Source organism: Gallus gallus, chromosome 2 (assembly GCF_016699485.2).
Source record: "Gallus gallus isolate bGalGal1 chromosome 2, bGalGal1.mat.broiler.GRCg7b, whole genome shotgun sequence".
NCBI classification, from domain to species: Eukaryota; Metazoa; Chordata; class Aves; order Galliformes; family Phasianidae; genus Gallus; species Gallus gallus.
Genome location: NC_052533.1, coordinates 33850959 through 33869130, shown reverse-complemented (window position 1 = coordinate 33869130; position 18172 = coordinate 33850959). Strand labels below are relative to the sequence as shown.

The following is an 18172-nucleotide window of genomic DNA, read 5'->3' as shown; positions in this document are numbered from 1 at the left end:
ATAACTGTGTTGGCAGAACTGATTTTTCAAAACTTTCAGATTAATTGTAAGGATCAGGAATTGTGTGTAGATGTGATCCTGGCTTCTGAAACACTGCATTTTACAATAATGTAATAGTATTAGTGGTAGCTACCTATTCAAGTCACCTGATAAACCTCTTCAATTTCATCTTTCCTTGTATATTTATTACAGGCAATGACATTGTGGAGGTAAGGGGAGAGTAGACACAAAGTCCGACCTGATGCCAAGGAGGGCAGTTCCTTTAGTACTCTGAACTGCCATCTGCAGAGTCTATTTCTTTCCTATGACAGGGCAGGGAACAGACTCCTGCTGTATTGATGCTGTTTTTAACATACATCTGCTCAGATACAGGAGCTTGTAGATGCTGTGGTTAATGGGCTCAGCTGAAAACATTTTATTTGCAGTCTGCTTATGCCCAGCATTGCAGACAGAGGCACAAGCTTGCTTTGCTGTTGGTCTGATGTTGTCAGCTAATATCTGAAGAGAAAGAAAAGCCGGTGTGGGGAAAAATAAAATTGGGTGTTGGGCGTTAAGTCATCACATAAAGAAGATATGTGCAGTGTAAGTCTGTGCAATGTAAACTGTGCTCATCTGTCCTGACAAAAGGGTTGTGCACAGAATATTGTTCTGTAGCATTAGGTAAAGAAAAGACAGAGTGTTTGCAGATCAACAGAAAAGAGTGCAGTGTCCCTTTTTTTCCAAGAGGACTTTATACATGATCTTAGACATTTGGTCACATTACACAATGTCTGGATCAAAAACCAGTCTCACAGGATGTCATAGTTCAGGGCAGCAATCAGTGTGACTGAAAGAAATGTAGTCTTGCCCTGAAGTAGGGATTCATGGAGGCTTGGTTATACAACCTCTATCTGTCACCTTGAAAGCAATTCCAGCATTGATCTTCTGCACAAAAACAGGGCTTCTCTTTCTGTAATTAGTGAACTATTTATTTCCTTTCTCCTCTTAACAAAAAAATACAGTAAAAGCACAGAAAACTTTAAAAAACAAAACCCAAACCTGCAGGTGGCATTTCAAGGCTGTGTAGATCTGACTGCTGCCTTTAAGTGCTGTAGTTATCTGGCTGTTTGTTCAGCTGATGTTTTCCATCAACATGGAGCCATTTCCTGTCTCTTGATCCAGCTGACATCTCCAGATAAAAGCAGCTAAATTAGGAAGGTGTCATTTCCACTTCCATTTTGAGGTACGTCTTGATGATCCCATTCACTTCTTCAATTCTGCTGTGCCTCTGGAGCAAGCTCTTCCTAAATGGCGGCCAGGAATTGGGAGCCACAAGTCATCACAGCCTCACTGTCCCCAAACCACTCATAACACTCAAAGCTCTGTGACTTGAGAGTTGACTCCTGAGCAGCAAGTTTAGGATTTCCTTCATGAAGGAGGAATGGCTTAAACTTTTAGTCAAGATTACTTGGAAAAAAGGGAGGGGGCTGTAAATATCAGCTTTTCTGAATGGTATGGGCACGCGTTCTTTCATCTTCCTATGCTAAGGAAGAGAGCATTAAGCAGGCATTCTTCCAAAATACGAGTCACAGAGTTCAGCTAATTTTCAGGCAGCATATGTCAAAATAGCACTGGATTTCCTCTGCTAGACCCTTACAGTGTGGGGAACAATATTTCCCCATGTTTTCTTTGAGGGCTTCAAAGTCTTGGTCTGCCAGTTTTGTGTATTCTTGTTGCATGATGTAAGAAGCAATTAGTGATCAGCATTGCTGACATTCACATAAATCCTGGAATATTTTAATGGCACAGGGCTTATCTAATAGAATTAAACAAAGCAAATATTCAATTAGTTCTTTATGGGCCATAAGAAAAAAAATAATAACCTTCCTCTGTTGAAATGGTGCAAGTGACATTCAGATGTATTCATGGGATGTGGGATATTCTATAGCAACAAATTATTCTAGCATATATTACTATGCATGCTTCATTACTCTGAAATTAACTATACAGCTGCCCATCATCTGTCCTTGAATGAACATTAACCCAAAATTACACCATATTGAAGGAATTAATCGCATTGCCATTGAAAGAAGTATAACACAGCACATTTTTGTTTTACTAAATGATATGCTGTTACGTAAGAATAAAATCAGTTATCTCAGCTTCAAGCTATGTAATACACTTCTGAAATATAAAGCTGAGAAATGCAAGCCTCAGAGAGAATATGAGCAGGAAGATAAATATAGTTATTTTTAATAAGTGTCACCATATTAAATTCAGGAGCAAAAATAGGAAGGTGTTGAATAGTTCTAGGGTAAAACTGTCAAATGGCTCATGGTATGGCTACACAAACAAGCTCCCCTGGGGCAAATTAGGGCTGATTTTACAGAATATTATAGTATCGTATAGTAACTCTGTAAACTTGTCTTCCATAGATAAATTTACAGCATTTTGATGCAGTGATAAGGCACCAGAGCAACATCGTTTATCAGCGTACAGCAGGGCAGTTGCTGTGTGCTAGCCTACACTTTGCAAAACCAATCCCTTGCTTGTCTTGCAGTGATTTGTTAATAAAGGTATATTCACAGTGACAGCCAAGGGGATACATGAATTGAGGTTCTAAAGTACTTCTGAAAATACTGTGGGTCTCCAAGTAATTAGTGTTCTTCTGAAGATCTGTGCCCTAAGACTGGGAAATGTCACTGTAGAAGCCCTTGTGGACTCCTTATTGAATTTTCTCTTTCTGGAGGTGAAATGAATCAATTTCTTTGTCTACCCTGCAAACTCAGCCTACGCTCCTGAAGTCAGAGCCACTTACCAAGGATTTCAACTCCACCTGCCCTTTGCCTCTGAGCTGCCCTGGCTCCTAGGGAATGGACAGGGATAAAAAGGCTTCCTAGAAGGAAAGCCCCTGAATGTCTGAAATAAGATCAGGGTGATCCCTGACTCCACACAGAGCAGATCTGCTGGTACTTTTCACTTTCAGAAGCAGAAGTCCTGCCTGGACCCAAGTGGAAGAGGACAGCACCTCTCTTCTCTGGAATGGTGGCTACAAAGTTCGTGACGCTCCTACTAGCAGATGCATTGGCTTTCTTGAAAGGGAAGCCAGTGTTGGCTGGGGGAACTTTTGTGACATTAATTGCTTAGGAAATAAATGAATGTCTCCTCTCTCTTAGGGGCAAAAGGGAGACATTGGACCTGTGGGTATCATGGGCCCACCTGGAAGGCCTGGTCCTTCTGGCCAGCCAGGCCCCCCTGGACCTTCAGGATTAGGTAAGCGGGTATCAGGCTATCTTATGCAGTGTCCATCCTCCCCAGCCCCCCCATCTCAGTGCATATGCATATGTAGCCTCTTTACAAAAAATGATCCACCAGCAATAAGGACAGTTTTCTCTGCAAGGCACATCAAGCATTTTCTATCCATTATAAGGACTTTAAAACTGACTCTAATGCCTACGTTATGGCTTTTCATGCCTCAAATAAAACCAGAAACATAGCCTATATGGTTCCTGTGAAATTTTGGCAGATGGGGATAATGAAAAGCTATCTGGCAGCCTTGGAAGGTCTAGTTAATCTCCATCATCAAAGGTCTGCTGCTTCTCTAGATATCCTGGCTTACAGTGAAAAATGGAGATTTCTAATCAGCCAGGACATATTTACCCTGTCCAGCTCTGTAAAAGGAAAGTAGATGAGACTCAAGAGAAGGAATGAGGTAGGAGTTAGAGGAAAAAGTGATGATAAAAAATATATCTTTTTAATAAGTGCTGTAGATGTATGCTATCTGCATTTCTGTGTGTTGTGGAAATCATAAGAAAAGCTCATAGTTGATTATTGTACAACTTCTATATTGTGTTCACAGGAACTCTGGGCAGCTTGCTTTCTCTTGTGAGACCAAGTATAGACATGAAGGATTGTACACAAACAGTAATGTTCAGTGAAAATGGAAGGGTTTTCCCAACCTGCATATATGGTCAAGTATTGGAAAAGAAAAGCAAGCTCACTGGAAGCAGTTGTTGTCACAAATGGACAACAGCAGTTTGTACCTCAGCCATTCAATGCCCTCTTTCCATTTTCTTTTCCCTTTTTCTCCTCTTGCTCACACCTGTGGACAGAAAGTCTCTTCCAAATGATACTAATGGAAATGGTACATCTTTGAACTGAGGCTGCTTCAGCATCTACACATCTCTTGTCTCTCATTACCAAATACCTTTAACCTGAGTAATTCAGCTAGAAGTTTTCAGAGTACAGAATTTTTACCATGCTGATGGGAAGGCAGCCAAGATCTTGAGATTACTTTTGAAAGGATTTATTCCATCCACAGAAAGTTTATGTATCAGGCGTGTTGGTCTTTTCCCTCTAGAATATAAATTCTTGTCCTAACTGACCTTCCTGTAATAATATCACTGCTTGCAATATGAACATTTTGGCTCATATTTAATTCTGCAGAGCACTACATCCTTCCCAGAGTTTGAAAGTCAAAAAGCAGTAGGTTTTTATGTATTTATTTGTAACACTCCTGCGTTTATTGTTGGGTTTTCCTGTACGAAAACCTTTGAAACAACACTACTGAAGTGTCCACAGTGTGTTGTGGACATCTACAGAGACTGACTTAATGTCAGTCTTACCAAACTCACCACAGAACTGTTCTGAACAGGCTGAGTTTTGTCTGGAAATCCTAAGCAAACGGCCATTCTCCTTCTCCAAAATGGTAGTTAAAGTGTGATCTGAAAGAAGGTTGTGACACAAATACTGTTCTTTCTCCTGAAGTGCTGGAATTGGTGATTCTGGAGGTCACTTCCTTCCATTCTCAGTGGTGTTTGTGGGAGATGTGGGTAACTCAAAACTTATGTGAACACATACATCCACCTGGGAATACTTTTTTTCACTAAGGCTGTGTTCGGGTTTTGTTTGTTAATTTCATGACAGTGCAACATGGTATTTTGCTTCCTAGGGCATTTTGCAATCGGACCAAAAGGGGAAAGAGGACTTCCAGGACCTCCAGGAAGATGTCACTGCAGACCCCCACAGCATGTGAATAATCCACCGTATGAGGAATCTGTGTTTGGACACAGGTATCCAAAAGTCCCTGCGGTAAGCAGATTTCTGGGAGAGGATGTGAATGGTTCTTCCATGCTTTTATTATAAGAATCATTGTATTAACTACCTTGGGTGTAACAGGAAGATGGCTGTGTCTGGGCAATGCATTATGTCCAGTATCCAAAACCTCTGAGATCAATCTGTGCACAAGAATTTGGTCTCACAGCCATTCTGGGGGTTGTGTGATGGAGGTGCTGGAACGCAGCAGTTTCAAACCATCAGTAACGTGGCACATTTTTAGAAACCTTTCTCCGAGCATAAGGATGCTCTTTTCTTACTGCACACACACAATCTGTTCTTTCTATTTCAGTCAATTGCAGTATATTTCAGATTGGCTGGTGAAGGAAGCATCTACTTCTTGCTTATTTATATTTTCTTCTGCACAGACAGTGATTTCAGAGGTGGATACTGGGGTCGAACATTTCACATATACAGCAGAACTTTCCCCCAAAACACAAACCCTCCGCCTTGAAACAAAAAGAGAGTCAGACTTCTGAGTGCTGGCTATAGGCATGCACTTACAGAGCTAATTTCAGTTGCTAGCCTTCTTGAAGGAATTTTTACAAGCAAGTTGGAGAAAGTAATATAAAGGATAAGTCATTGTTAAAAAGTGACCCAGCAGTTTTTCATCTCAGCTATCTTTGGGCTTTGTAAATAGTATTTGTGGACTTTTCCTTCAGCTGGGCCTTGATTTTCTATTTTATGCACTGTAGCACTTAATTAGCAATGAAATTGCCATCTTTCTGCTGCTGCTGCTATACACCGGCACAGCCCTGCCACTCAAACAAGTGGCTGTCACTCACTGTCTTGTCTCTGAGCGTGCAGTGACCAGCTCTATTAACTTTCCCATCCATCATGTTTTCAGAGAGTTCTTGCTTTCTGTGTGAAAGGGACATCTTCACCACACACAGTTCGTTTAACCAGGTTGTTGAAATCAATCTTCTGCATGAGTGTGCTGCAAGTCTTGTCAGCTGCTTGCCCATCCCTGTTGCATTGCAAAAAATGACAGAAGAAAGTGCATGAAATCAAGGTACATATTGCATCATGCCATATTGCAAAAAAAAAAAAGTGATATATTTCCTGGGGAGCTCATAGGCTAAATAATAAGGCTCACAATGTTATGTGTAGGTCTTACCATCCCCCTTCATCACCAGGCATTGTTTAAGAGTAAAGCTTGAAAGATTGCAATGAGAACATAGCTACCTTGCATATAAGTAACCCACATTATATAAACCCTCATACGGTGATAACCAAGTGCCATTTCTCTTAGAATCATAGAATCATAGAATCATAGAGTCACCAAGGTTGGAAAAGACCCACAGGATCACCCAGTCCAACCATCCACTCACTTGAGGGATGGCAAAGAGAAAAGCCATGTCTTTGGCAGTGCCTGCCCCAGTTGTTTCACCCCCTTGAGCAGCAGGGAGCTTAATAGTGCATTTATTTACTTTGATCAGATCCTCACACGGCAGCTCAGAAACCCTCCTTGTGCCACTTGAAGGCTGCAGTCAGGGTTGCTATAGCTGCACGTGGGAAGATGCAGAGAAGGTCCTCCATCCTACTGCACATCCCCAGCACAGCCACCCACTTGCCCATCAGTGCTACACTGCCGGGGGAGAGGGTAGGAAACAAAGCACTGCTTTTCTGTCACTGGCTGTGATTCATTCAGGTTTTTTAATTCTTTGCAATTTCAAAGGGCAGTATCTATAAGAGATTTTCAGAGGGCACAATCTGTTATTGATTTCCAGAGAAACTACAGCTCTGAGGCTGGGACTTCAGCTCCTGGACGCAGCTACAGAATTGGTTCTTTGCTGGCTCTCTATTTCTTTGCTCTCTTTCCTTCTAGCTGAAGGCATTTTTATTCAATTGGCCTTTGTCAGGGGCTATGGGAATATTCTGCTATGTAAAAACTTCAGGGTAATTTGTTTTAAAAGGAGCCAATTCTGATTATGCTGGTGGGAATCAGGCTTTGACCCAAATCTACTTGCTCTGAATCATTCCATTTGCTTTTTCTTAATTAAAAAAATGGTTTGAATCTTACTAAAATAAATTTGATTAAGCTTCCAAGGGAAAAAGTTATTTCCTAATGCCCCTTACAGGCAATTTTGGTGAATGAGACATTAAAACAATTTGGGAAAAGAGCAACTTGTCCTAATTCTCTCAATTTGTTACTAATATCTTTCTGTTTAACTGAAGACTTGAGTTTAGACTGAAGTATGTGCACGTAAAGAAACATGAATTTCAATGCCCATTAAGTCTAAACAAAGTGCAAAGTAGAAAAAGATAAGCAAAGGTTGCACTGAGCAGTGCTTTATTTAATCTATAGCTGTAAACATGCCTAAAAATTATACACAAACCTAGAAAGAGTACTTATGCCCACATGGATTTTGCCATCGTGCCAGCCTCTAACTATTGGAACATTTGAAATTGTTCTCAGCGGTGACTGTTCACATTGTTTGATAAGTGTTTGCATGGTCATTATCCGTGGGTGTGTAAGAGTAGGGGGTCACTGAAGCCTTAGCGGGGTACTTGGGAAAGACCACGAGTCTTCAAAAGTCTCTTACCAATTGCAAAGCAGCATCTTATGTGTGTACGTTCTCACCCAGGTCTGGCATGCCATTCTATTTCAGAAAGCAAACCCTTTTTCTGTGCAGTTCTTCATATATTTGCAGATACGTAATTCTGTTTGCAAAACTGGATTCCTTGACAATCCACAACACTTCTCAAGAGCGTTACCAATCACCTCTTTTTCTGTGCCTCAGATTTTTGTGGTGAATAATCAAGAAGAATTGGACCGGTTACACACTGAAAATGCCTTAGCTTTTAGAAGAGACCAGAGATCTTTGTATTTCAAGGATACCTTTGGATGGCTCCCAGTCCAGGTGAAAATAAGACTCTGATTTCAGAAAACTTGTGAGTGTATGTTTCATTTTTAAATACAGCAGGCATATTATCATACAGAACCACTCCAGTGAATGAAGAAAAATCTTATTTTTCAGCATTATCACCACTGCATCCAATTCTGTGGGTTTTGTTCACAGGAGTCTTCGTTACTTACCAGTGCTGTAGGTTTTGCTAACCTCTCTCTGAACCAGCCAGCTGGGACTGAGTTTGGGGAATTACAATACTAACAAACGGTTTTGATTTAACATAAAATAAGGCAAAACTCAGCAGGGAGAAGAGTTGTGGGAAGACACAAACCCTGCAAATCAACGCCATGTATTTTCTTACTGCTTCAAGGAGCTACGCTCCACTGAAATCAGTGACAGGATCCTTATTTTTTTTCCACTGGGCTTTGAATCAGGTTCTGTACAAACCCTGTTTCCCATTACATAGTGGGATATGGAAATGTGTTTGTGGTACCCACCTTCCACAGCCCATCACCTCTATTTGTTGAGCCCTGCTGCTCGAATTCGTACACAGTAACCTCAGTGTGTTTTTTTTTTGTCCAGCTCACCCCTTTCTACCCTGTGGATTACCGTGTGGAGATTCGCAGTACCTGTGGAGATGGGATCATTCAGGATGGGGAAGAGTGTGACGATGGCAACACGGTTGTGACAGATGACTGCATAAGTAAGTCAAAAGCAGCCTCTTTCTACATGGAAGGTGCAGTAGTTGTTTCTGTGGAACAACATGCACAATGGCCACAACACCAAAATCTGGATTTTTCATGCATATGGTTGCCACACACAGGCAGAAGTCAGAGGTGATGCCAAGTGCTTCCCATGTATCCTCATTGAGAACCGTGTCCCTGACTACAGAGAGGTATTTGGCACCAGGACAAAGCCCTTGCATTCCAGGGACTGGATCCAGCTACTGTTTTACACACAGACCTTCCATGGGACAGGTGTCTTTCTGACCACAAGATGTGGTACCTTTGCAGCATATCACAAAACCCCTTTGAATAAGCACGTGCACTGGGTCCTTCCATCACTTTCAGCCCACTGCCATCACTTAGCTTTACACAACATTTGATTCCTGTCTAGCTGATCTTCATGCTTTCCTGGTTCTGGACAGCAAAGGCAAGGAGTGCAGAATGTAAGCCCGGCACACAAACAGCTATCACAGCCTTCACATCCACCGTTGCTTTCACTGCTTGGCTCCTTCCCCAGAATGCAGATGTATAAACGCCCCTCCAAGCTTGCCTGCCTACAGAGCAATCCAGTGAGACTGAGTTCGCCAGGCTCCAAGCATGAGAAAATGATTCAATTAGAATTTGCAGTCTGCCATGGGGAACAAACATGCAGGACAAATAGTGCTCATTAGCTCTAGTGCCTGTGAAATTGCACACTGTGCATCTGGAAGCCCATCATGTTGCTGTGTGCTGTGCGCTAGGCAGAGTCCATAGCGGCCTGGCAGTACACAAACTTCTGACACTGATGTGACCTGAAGAGTTTTAATTGAATTATAAAGTCGTAGAATCAACAAGATTGGAAAGGACTTTCAAGATCTCCAAGTCCAATCATCAACCTGACCTACTGAGTCACATTACTATATCATGTTACTTAATGTCACAAATTACTTGAATATCAGCACATCATCATCGTTCTGATCTTGTAACTATATCAAAAGAGGTTAACAAAATGGTAAGTAAGTGGACTTAATTGTAAAATCGGCTCATTGTTCTTAGAAGCATTTTCCAGTTATTAAAATACAGCCCATGAATTACAGCAGCCTATGTACCAGTCAGGCCCACCTCAAAGTGCCTTAGTTTATGCTTTATCCTAAATCTAGCACCACTTGCCTCTCCAAAATCCTTTACATATGGAGTGTGATAAAGGTATTTCCTTCTGTGTTTTTCACTAGGATGCCGCCGTGCTTATTGCGGAGACGGCTACAGACATGAAGGGGTGGAAGACTGTGATGGGAAGGATTTTGGATATTTGACATGTAAAACATATCTCCCTGGGTATGTATGCACTGTCTTCCCTTGGGTTTGCTATTTTTTCTTCACCTTCAGCATTAAAAGAGAAGAGGATTACCCACATAAACCTTGTTCCTCTGGGACCACCGCAGGTAGTGAGAGAGAAAGACCCTATCACCTTATTTTTGTATGTTGTTAAGTGTAAATTTCATTTCTCAGTTATAAGTACATGCTTACAAAGTGAATGATCATACAAGTATATGTTTACCCATTGTTTGCAAAGATTTATTTATTTGATATCTTTATTATTGCATTAATACCCTTAACATACTAAGAGCAGGATACACCATGATGAAGAGATGATCATGTTGACGGAAAGAAAACCAACCAACCAAACCACAGCCTCCAAACAACCTCCTGTACTTTTAATGAGTCCTCTAGAGGTATTTTTGTTTCTGAATCAACTACTCATCTATCAGTCTTTCTAAAGACCAGGAAATTCACTCAGGAGAGAGAGCATACATCTGCTTAGCAACACCCTTCATTTCAAATGTCTGTGCACTGTTGACTTGCCTCCTCTGCCTTTGTTCAAGCAGCCTCCTTTGGCGAGCCTTTCGCCTCAAGCAGCAGCACCTCTATTTAACTGTCAGGTATTGTTACCCGATAACAGGAAACATTTAATTTGCAAATGAAATTATGTGCAGAGCCCTCATCATTCATGGAAGAATAATGTGCTAATTGACAGGAATAAGAAACCACAGGACATCTTTGTAAATCAAGTGCTGTGCTAATCCTTCCACTGCAATTGTTGGAGCATGCCTGGTGTAAGAGATTACTAGAATTGAGACTAGTAAACCTGACAGTCCAAAACATTTTAAAGAGCTCCCATTTGCAGACAGTGTGGAGCTGCTCTCCTGTGAAAGCTATTCCATATTAAGAACAGGAAGTTTGGTGCCGAAATGAGACCCACAAAAGCTTGAGAAAGTTTTATAAATTTCATTTTCCACGTATAATGAAGTAGCGAAAAGCCACTCAGATCCTTTATCTTTGTATTTGCAGTCTGTAGGTTGTCTGCTCAATCAAAGAAAGAGCTGTGACTCATCAGTACAATGAGATGAATATATGAGCTTGGCACTGCAACAGGAGCTTCACGCTCTTCTCCAACACCTCTTCTGCAACTGATTTTCCCATTATCTGTACTTTTTCCAGCCCCCACGTCCCTCCTCACATTTCGTAAATATTCTCTTCAAATTTTTGTTCTGTTTCTGAGAATGTGGTTCATCCAAGGACACATTTCAAAGGACTGGCGTTTATACTACAGTTTGTGGATTATCTGACGGATGAGTTATTTACTTGGTCTCATGGTAGCAATAAAAACTCAGCAAAATGATTTTTTTTTACTTTATTAACATCACCATTCACATGTTCAGTAGGTAGAGTCATTGCAGCTCAGTGTAAACCAGCAGAAAGACAAAATCAAAAATGTTTTCTCTCATTTTGCAAAGGCTCTTTGCAAAGGCCTCCTTTTAGTTCAAAGGTAGCCATCTGTCACTATCGTTACTCCAAGTGCATGAAAAATAAGTTAAAGGATGGGCACAGACATGCCTGCTGGAGCCATTGGAAGTGACTGGAAAAACGCTTAACTTGGGTTCTCAGATATTTAGTTACACTCCTTCCCTGAGTGAGCTCCAAGGCTTCCTTCACCTACACACATGAGACAATGAAGCCCCATTGTCAAGTTTGTTTGTTTGTTTTAATTCTAGTTATTGGTAATTAAGACTTTATTCGTAGTGACAAGGGGGAGCACAACAGAGAACCACAGGAAGCTGCCCTCCTATTTTGGTTGCCATGTGTCGCTGCACTCGGTGTTTTCTGATGTTCTTGATTCTCACAGAGAGGTGCACACAGAGAACATGTGATGTGAGTTACACAGCACGTTTTGAAACTGAGATATTCTCTTTTGTTTTAGGTCTTATGGAAAACTGCGATGCACTTCTTACTGCTACATTGACTCTACACAGTGCCGATACTTCACATGAGGGGAGCAGAGAAGGGCAGCATCCCACACATCACGGGGTGCGAGGTGCTATGCTATTGTCTATCCAGGAAGGTCTGGGATTAAAAAAAAAAAGAAGAAAAAGGAAAAAAAAAAGCCATCTCTGTGTGAAAACAATCAGACTTTGTGCCGCTGATGGCCATTTTGAGATGTTTGTCTTTCTTTTAATCCATTAAGCCAGATTCTCAAAACATAGGACCACTGTATCCTGTCTTAATAGAGAAACTCAAACAGTGCTTGCCAGTAAGACCCATGGGGATGTGTGTGGGGACTTACTCTGTCACAAATGCTACTGGAAACCAAATGCCACTAACCAGGAATATTGTGTAACAAGACAACATTACCTCGGCTTAGCACTGTTCAGCCTAAATTAAGTTCTTCAGGGTTTTTGTTTTTCAGCCTTCTCAGCATAAACACAAAGCATATCTTGGACATAGTGTTTATAGAGACTTTCTCTTTTATTACCATGTGAACTTCCTTTGTGTTGTATCCAGGGGGGTGTGTTGATGGCTTCAGCGGCATCGTGGTTAGCTGCACGGCTTTGTGGGTCAGAGGAGCAGGGGCCTTCCAGTAAATGCTTTAAAGACAAGCAGATGAGGCAAAAACCCTCCAGGAAAATGGTCGGGCTGCATCCATCTGCACCATCCACAGAAATGTGGGCTATCACGCCAAGTCTCAGCCCGCAGGTCACAAAGGCCAAAGGGGGCAACCAAATGGTGATGCAGCCAAGGTGCTCTCGGTTCAAGGAGGACATCAGGCTGGGAGCAGAGACATAGGATGAGCTGCATTCTGTGTGAGCCTAACAGGACTGGGGAAGTGTTGGGTCAGCAAAGCTGCCCGCCTGGAACCTCAATGCAACCACGCCTGCACTCTGGTCTCGGCATTGAAAGGCCTTGTTCTTCTCTCATGATCCACCCCAACTCCATCCTTCCATGATGGCCGTACCCATCCTGTGTACTGACCCCTCTGGACCACTCTCCTCTCCTGCCGTTGTCTGGAGCACCCTGCAATGTGCCTCCTTACTTTTATATCCCCGTGACACAAATCCTGGCCTAGTGCACTTGTGGGTGCTCGTTCATGCTGTATGATGTACATATATCTTTGTTTTTCATGATGTTTGGTCAACTCTGCTAGCTCTGATAGGAGTCAGGGTAATTATCTACTTATTTATTAGCACGCATTTAAGAACAGATTTCATATGGGAAGCATATTAAATACTGTATGTGCAAAAGGGTTCATAACAGAGGAAAATGGTACAAAGATGTGTGGAATTCAGGACTAAGAGCCTCAAACCAAGGTGTGATTTTCATACAGGCCACTCTTTGCTGCTTTGCTGCAAATGCTGTACTTTAATGTTTGAAGTGTATGAGTTGCTTGTCACAACGGGAGCACCACAGCAGCTGCACTTACACGGTTACTTCTTACAGGTTGAATAAAGGTGGGTATTACGTTATAATGATAATGCATTAAAGCAACCAAGAATACATACAACTTCTACCACGTGTATAGGAGGCTTTAGCTCTGCATGTCCAAAGTGATGCCGGAAATCATCAATTAAAAGTAAAATAAAATTAATGTACTTTATGGCTATTGCTTACCTGGGCTGCTTGTGCTGTGAAGCTCAGCCACCAACAGCTGTAGCCTGTTTCAATAGCTCAGAACCTTTCTTCTCGTTGCCTTGTTTTGCTTTTTCTTTTTAATTTAAACAGAGGTCTTAATAAAAGGTCAAAGAACCAAAGGGGCAAGGAACTCGCCATAAGCTCTGGAAATCCGTGCACTAGAATAGCTGCCTTGTAATGTCCCACACTTGTGCACAGGAATGGGTTTCAGCTGGTGGGATCCTGCTGGGATCCAGCACTTTCTCCAAGGAGTCCATCTCCACTTGCAGCCCCCCAGAAGGCTGGAGGCCTTGAAAAATGTGGACGTCCCAGTGGCCTTTCACTTTCAGCTTTAAGTCCTGTTGTTTTTAAAAGCTCCTACCTCCAAAGGACATTGTAAAGCCAAAGTGCACCAAGGGCAGGAAAAGAAAAACAAGTCATGATCTCACACATCAAATTGTAGTGTGCTGCACATAGAGAAGAAGTGCAGCATCAGCCCAGTCAGAAAACAAAGCGTGGATTTTAGAAGGACTGTATTAATACAGCACAAAAAAAATTCAACATCTTAACAAAAGGAAATGCAAGTTGTAAGGGAAAAAAAAAGTCATGGAACAAGTTTCTTACTACCATTGTTGTCTTGTTCCCCTCTGATGATAAAGCATCATAAAAAACATCTGAGGAGGTGTTTAAGTATTCATGTTATAAAAGACTGCAAATAAACCTTCCTCCTTAATTCAGATGTATCTATTATTAATTGAGGATTCATCAGCTGGATGGTGCCTGGGATGCTATGATTTACCTTCCCTCCTTGCCTGAGTTTCTTAATGCATTGTGCCAAGTGTGGCTCAAAAGTTGATTGAGATACTTCAGTTCCTCGGCCTTCTGTAGCAGCAAATGCCTGTGGGAAAGTTTTCTAATCATTAATGCGCAGCTGCAGATGAACTCGGAATTAGTAGGAGCTTACATCATGCACTCTATTTAATGTATACTAAAAAGCCAGCTTGCACTTAATATGTGATTAAATATGTGTAGTTACCTACTGCATGTATTAACAGCTCGTGTCAATAAATCATGCTACCTTAGTTCTGGTATTTCCTTGATTTCACTTATCTGTTAGGCTTTTACAACTCAGCTTGCACGTGCCCAGCCATACGCAAGCTGGGGTCGTGTGTGCTGAGAACTGGTGTCACCCTGAGCACAGGGAGCACAAAGCAAAGTCCCAGCATGTGCTCCTTCATGGGTAATGTCCAGTGCATGTGGAGGGCATGAGCCTGGAGATGGGGAGCCCGGCCAAAGTGCACTGCAGGAGCACAGTCCTGCTGGAAATCACATTAGTAGCTGCTTCCCTCTCCCCTGCAACCCACGTCTTGGAGCTTAAAAAGCATCGAGTAAAACACATCCTTCTAGCACTCTTAATCAGCCCTGGCAGTGTCCTGTGTGGCTGACAGAGGGTCCCTGTCAGATGTGCAGGTTTCAGTGGTTCTGCTGTTGGCACACACAGGCTATGAGAGACATTGAAAACAGGGTTACCCATTGCTCCCTGTGGGCTTGCTCCGTGCCGGGACTTTCTGAGCAGGACAGCTTCTGGTGTGAAATGCTGTGGGATTACAGCATCTAAATAAAGCTGCAGAGCTGTACCTGCTGCTGCCCAGGGATGAGCAGGCTCTGCTTTGGACTGCCTGTCACTTAGCTGCTGGGCTGACCTGCAGACATCCAGTATTTAATCCTCTGCTCCGTGTGCAGAGGGAGATTGGCTGGGGGTTGCCCAGGACAAAGAGCAGTGGGCAGCAACACCTGGAGCAGCAGCTACAGGCCCGGTTTTATGGCTGGCTGGTTGTCATTGTTCAGCTGCCTGGCAGCCTGATGAAGCCTCATTAGGCTCCTGAGGCACAGCAGGAAACAAGTGCCATGTGGTGAGTGCCATGGTGAAGGAACTTTAGGTACATGTTGAAGGGCTGCCCCTGCATTCCGTAGCCGTAACATCCACCTTGGAGTCAGGGCTACAGGCAGGCAGCCACAGGCAGCAACCCCAAGAGGCCGAGGGGCTCCAGCTGAGGAGAAAGAAGGTGAAACACCCTGCTAAGTGGAAGGTTGCCCACACTAGGGATGAGCTGAGGGCTCAGTAGAGCAAAGCCCAGGGCTCCTCACGGAAAAGGCTATCCAGTCCCAGGCATCACAAGGCAGTTAGCAGTACGTAGGCAGTAGGGCTTCAGCAGTGCCAGACAGTGTGGTGACATTGAGTTCTCCTCCCTGCCTGGCACGTCCATGCTCAGGTTTCACAGCAGAGTGACCTGTGCTGCTGAGCATAGGGCTCAAAACATTGTGATTTCTATCATACAAAGAGCCCATGTGTAACATCAGCACTTTGGAGCGGAAGGAATTCCCACCGCCTACAGCTCAGCTGGACACGGGCACTGAGGCTGAAGGACAACGTGCCCGACAGCTCTCATTTATGGAGATGATCAGCTCTGTGACATTTATGTAGGGATGTGAACCATGGCAGTTCACCAGACTGTCCCTTGGTTTCAACAAACTGAATTCCTAGGCAAAAGCCTATTAGTGCAGGACACACTCACCAGCTGGTCAGGGAATTTACAAAAATGACTTGATTTCCTGATGCTAAAGGCTCAAGAAAATGTAAGTTTCTGTTTAAGTACTTTTTCAGCAGAGGGTCTACATTTCAGAAGGAGCAGTAGCTTGGATGTGCCAGCTTCAAGCAGAAGATCAACGTAAGAAAACAAAGCACCAGATGGAGAAGCTTTTTGGCTGGCTGAGAAGAGGCTATCCCAGATTCTTCAGAACAGACCAGGGTTGTCCCCATCTTCCACCCTGGGGCTGTTTGGAGCCTCCTGCCCAAGCTGACCAATAAAGCATGAAGTGGGCAAACCCGGCAGTGGCTATTTACACATCAATGGCATTATGTCTATTTACGGAAGCAACACAAATCTTTAAAGGATTAGGCATGAAATTAAATAGAGGAAAATCGGTAGTGAAATGGCAGGAGTAAATAGGTGATTGGGAAGCTCAGCATTCCCCGAGGAAGGGGACAATTCCTTAAGGCCAACTGCCTGCCCCTTGCCACATGCACATTTTGTTGCCCACACGAAGCCTTCTGTTTTGTGGCTTCTGGGCAACGCACTCATCACACAGTGTGGGATGCAGCGTGTCGGCCAGCACTGAATCCCTGAGCTGAGGTTCGAGTATCGGGTGGTGGGGACACGCATGGTGCTGAAGGCACGGGGCTCCCTCGCGCCCGGTACCAGCTGCCAAGCAAGAAAGCAAGTGGAAAAGTGTGACCTATAGGAAACTATGTGAGGCACGCCTGTCTCTGGAGGCTACAGATGAGCTGACGATACCAACACTGGAAACAGATGCTAAATTAATTGGAAATTATTTTGGCAGAAAGCCATCACTGGAGCAGGAGCCTTGGTATAGAGACAAATTGATGCAAAATGCGTTTTTAAGTCTCAGACATGTTTGGGCTGGAGAAAACAGTGAGTGGGTCTCCTTTTGGTGTAGCTGCAGGAACCTGCACAGGCCATACACAAGTTCATCTTTTGGGAAGCAGTGAACTTCATGCTTACATGCTGTAGGGCAACAACAGGGTCTGCTTGGGATCTGGCAGGGAGTCAGGCCCCAACTCCTTGACTTCATGCCTTCTTGGCTGATGGCTCTGGAAGGATGCAAGGATCACCAATTTCAGCTCCTCCTGCTGCAGGCAAAGCACCCGCATCAATGGTCACCCCACAAACACACTGAACTTGTATTGAAAACCTGTGCTCTGTCCTGGTTGATTGTATCACTGCATTACAGACCCTTATGCCCCATTTCAGCAGCTCTGTATTGCCTGTGGGCCAACGTGATTGCATGTCAGTCCCACTCTGCCCCACTGCAGTGGGGTTTCCAAAAGAAAACAACTTGGTAAAAGTTTCACTCTGCCTGGTAGCACTGGTCAAAACTTTTTGGTGCCATAAGCTTGCATTGCTTTTCTTTCCTCAAATCCAGATTTTTTTTAGCGTTTTTCTATATGGTAGAAGACTATTCTGCTATCTTCTGCTCACTGCTGAATCTTTGTGTCCTCTTTAAGCTTCCTATTTAAGCAGCAGCACCTGTGTGTTCCTACAAGTCCTATACGTTCAGCACACCACCACTTCTTATTTGGAGCCACAGATCTGGAGTCCTGGAGGGACAGGAATTTAACAGGCCTCCTGTCAAAGCCCATGACCTTTACTCATGAACATCACAAACTCTGTCAAAGCTTTAGCCGGAGCTCTTTCTGCAGTTCACATGGGACCCTGCAGTGGCAACAGATTTACTTATTTTAACCGAAAGAAGTTGTTACGGAGAAATGCTTGCCTGGGAGCTTTTTGTGGACGTGATTTCCATTAGTGCTCACATGTGCACTGCTGCTGGAGAGACAGGGCTATGGAAAGACAATCAGATGTGACAGATATGCGATAGTTCTGCTCTCGTGTCCTTGCTCTGTTTATACAGAGAGAAAAGGGAATGAAAAAAAATACAGTTACATCCACAATACATAAAGGACACTTGTCTTCATCTCATCTCACGATGACCCCA

General features: G+C 43.2%; 1 protein-coding gene across 3 annotated transcripts in view; it reads left to right on the top strand.

Annotated features, from left to right (window-relative positions):
- The window catches only part of COLQ (collagen like tail subunit of asymmetric acetylcholinesterase), a 47169-nt gene extending 32493 nt beyond the window's left edge, over positions 1 to 14676 (top strand). For 2 of the 3 annotated variants that reach the window (XM_040696577.2, XM_001235719.7), the window contains 6 exons: positions 3156 to 3252; positions 4931 to 5070; positions 7839 to 7958; positions 8529 to 8649; positions 9883 to 9985; positions 11910 to 14676. In XM_040696577.2, coding sequence (XP_040552511.1) covers positions 3156 to 3252; positions 4931 to 5070; positions 7839 to 7958; positions 8529 to 8649; positions 9883 to 9985; positions 11910 to 11979 — 651 coding nt within the window. In that variant the 3' untranslated portion in view covers positions 11980 to 14676. The other variant, XM_040696578.2, reaches the window with a different exon arrangement.
- Positions 14677 to 18172: the final 3496 nt, after the last annotated feature.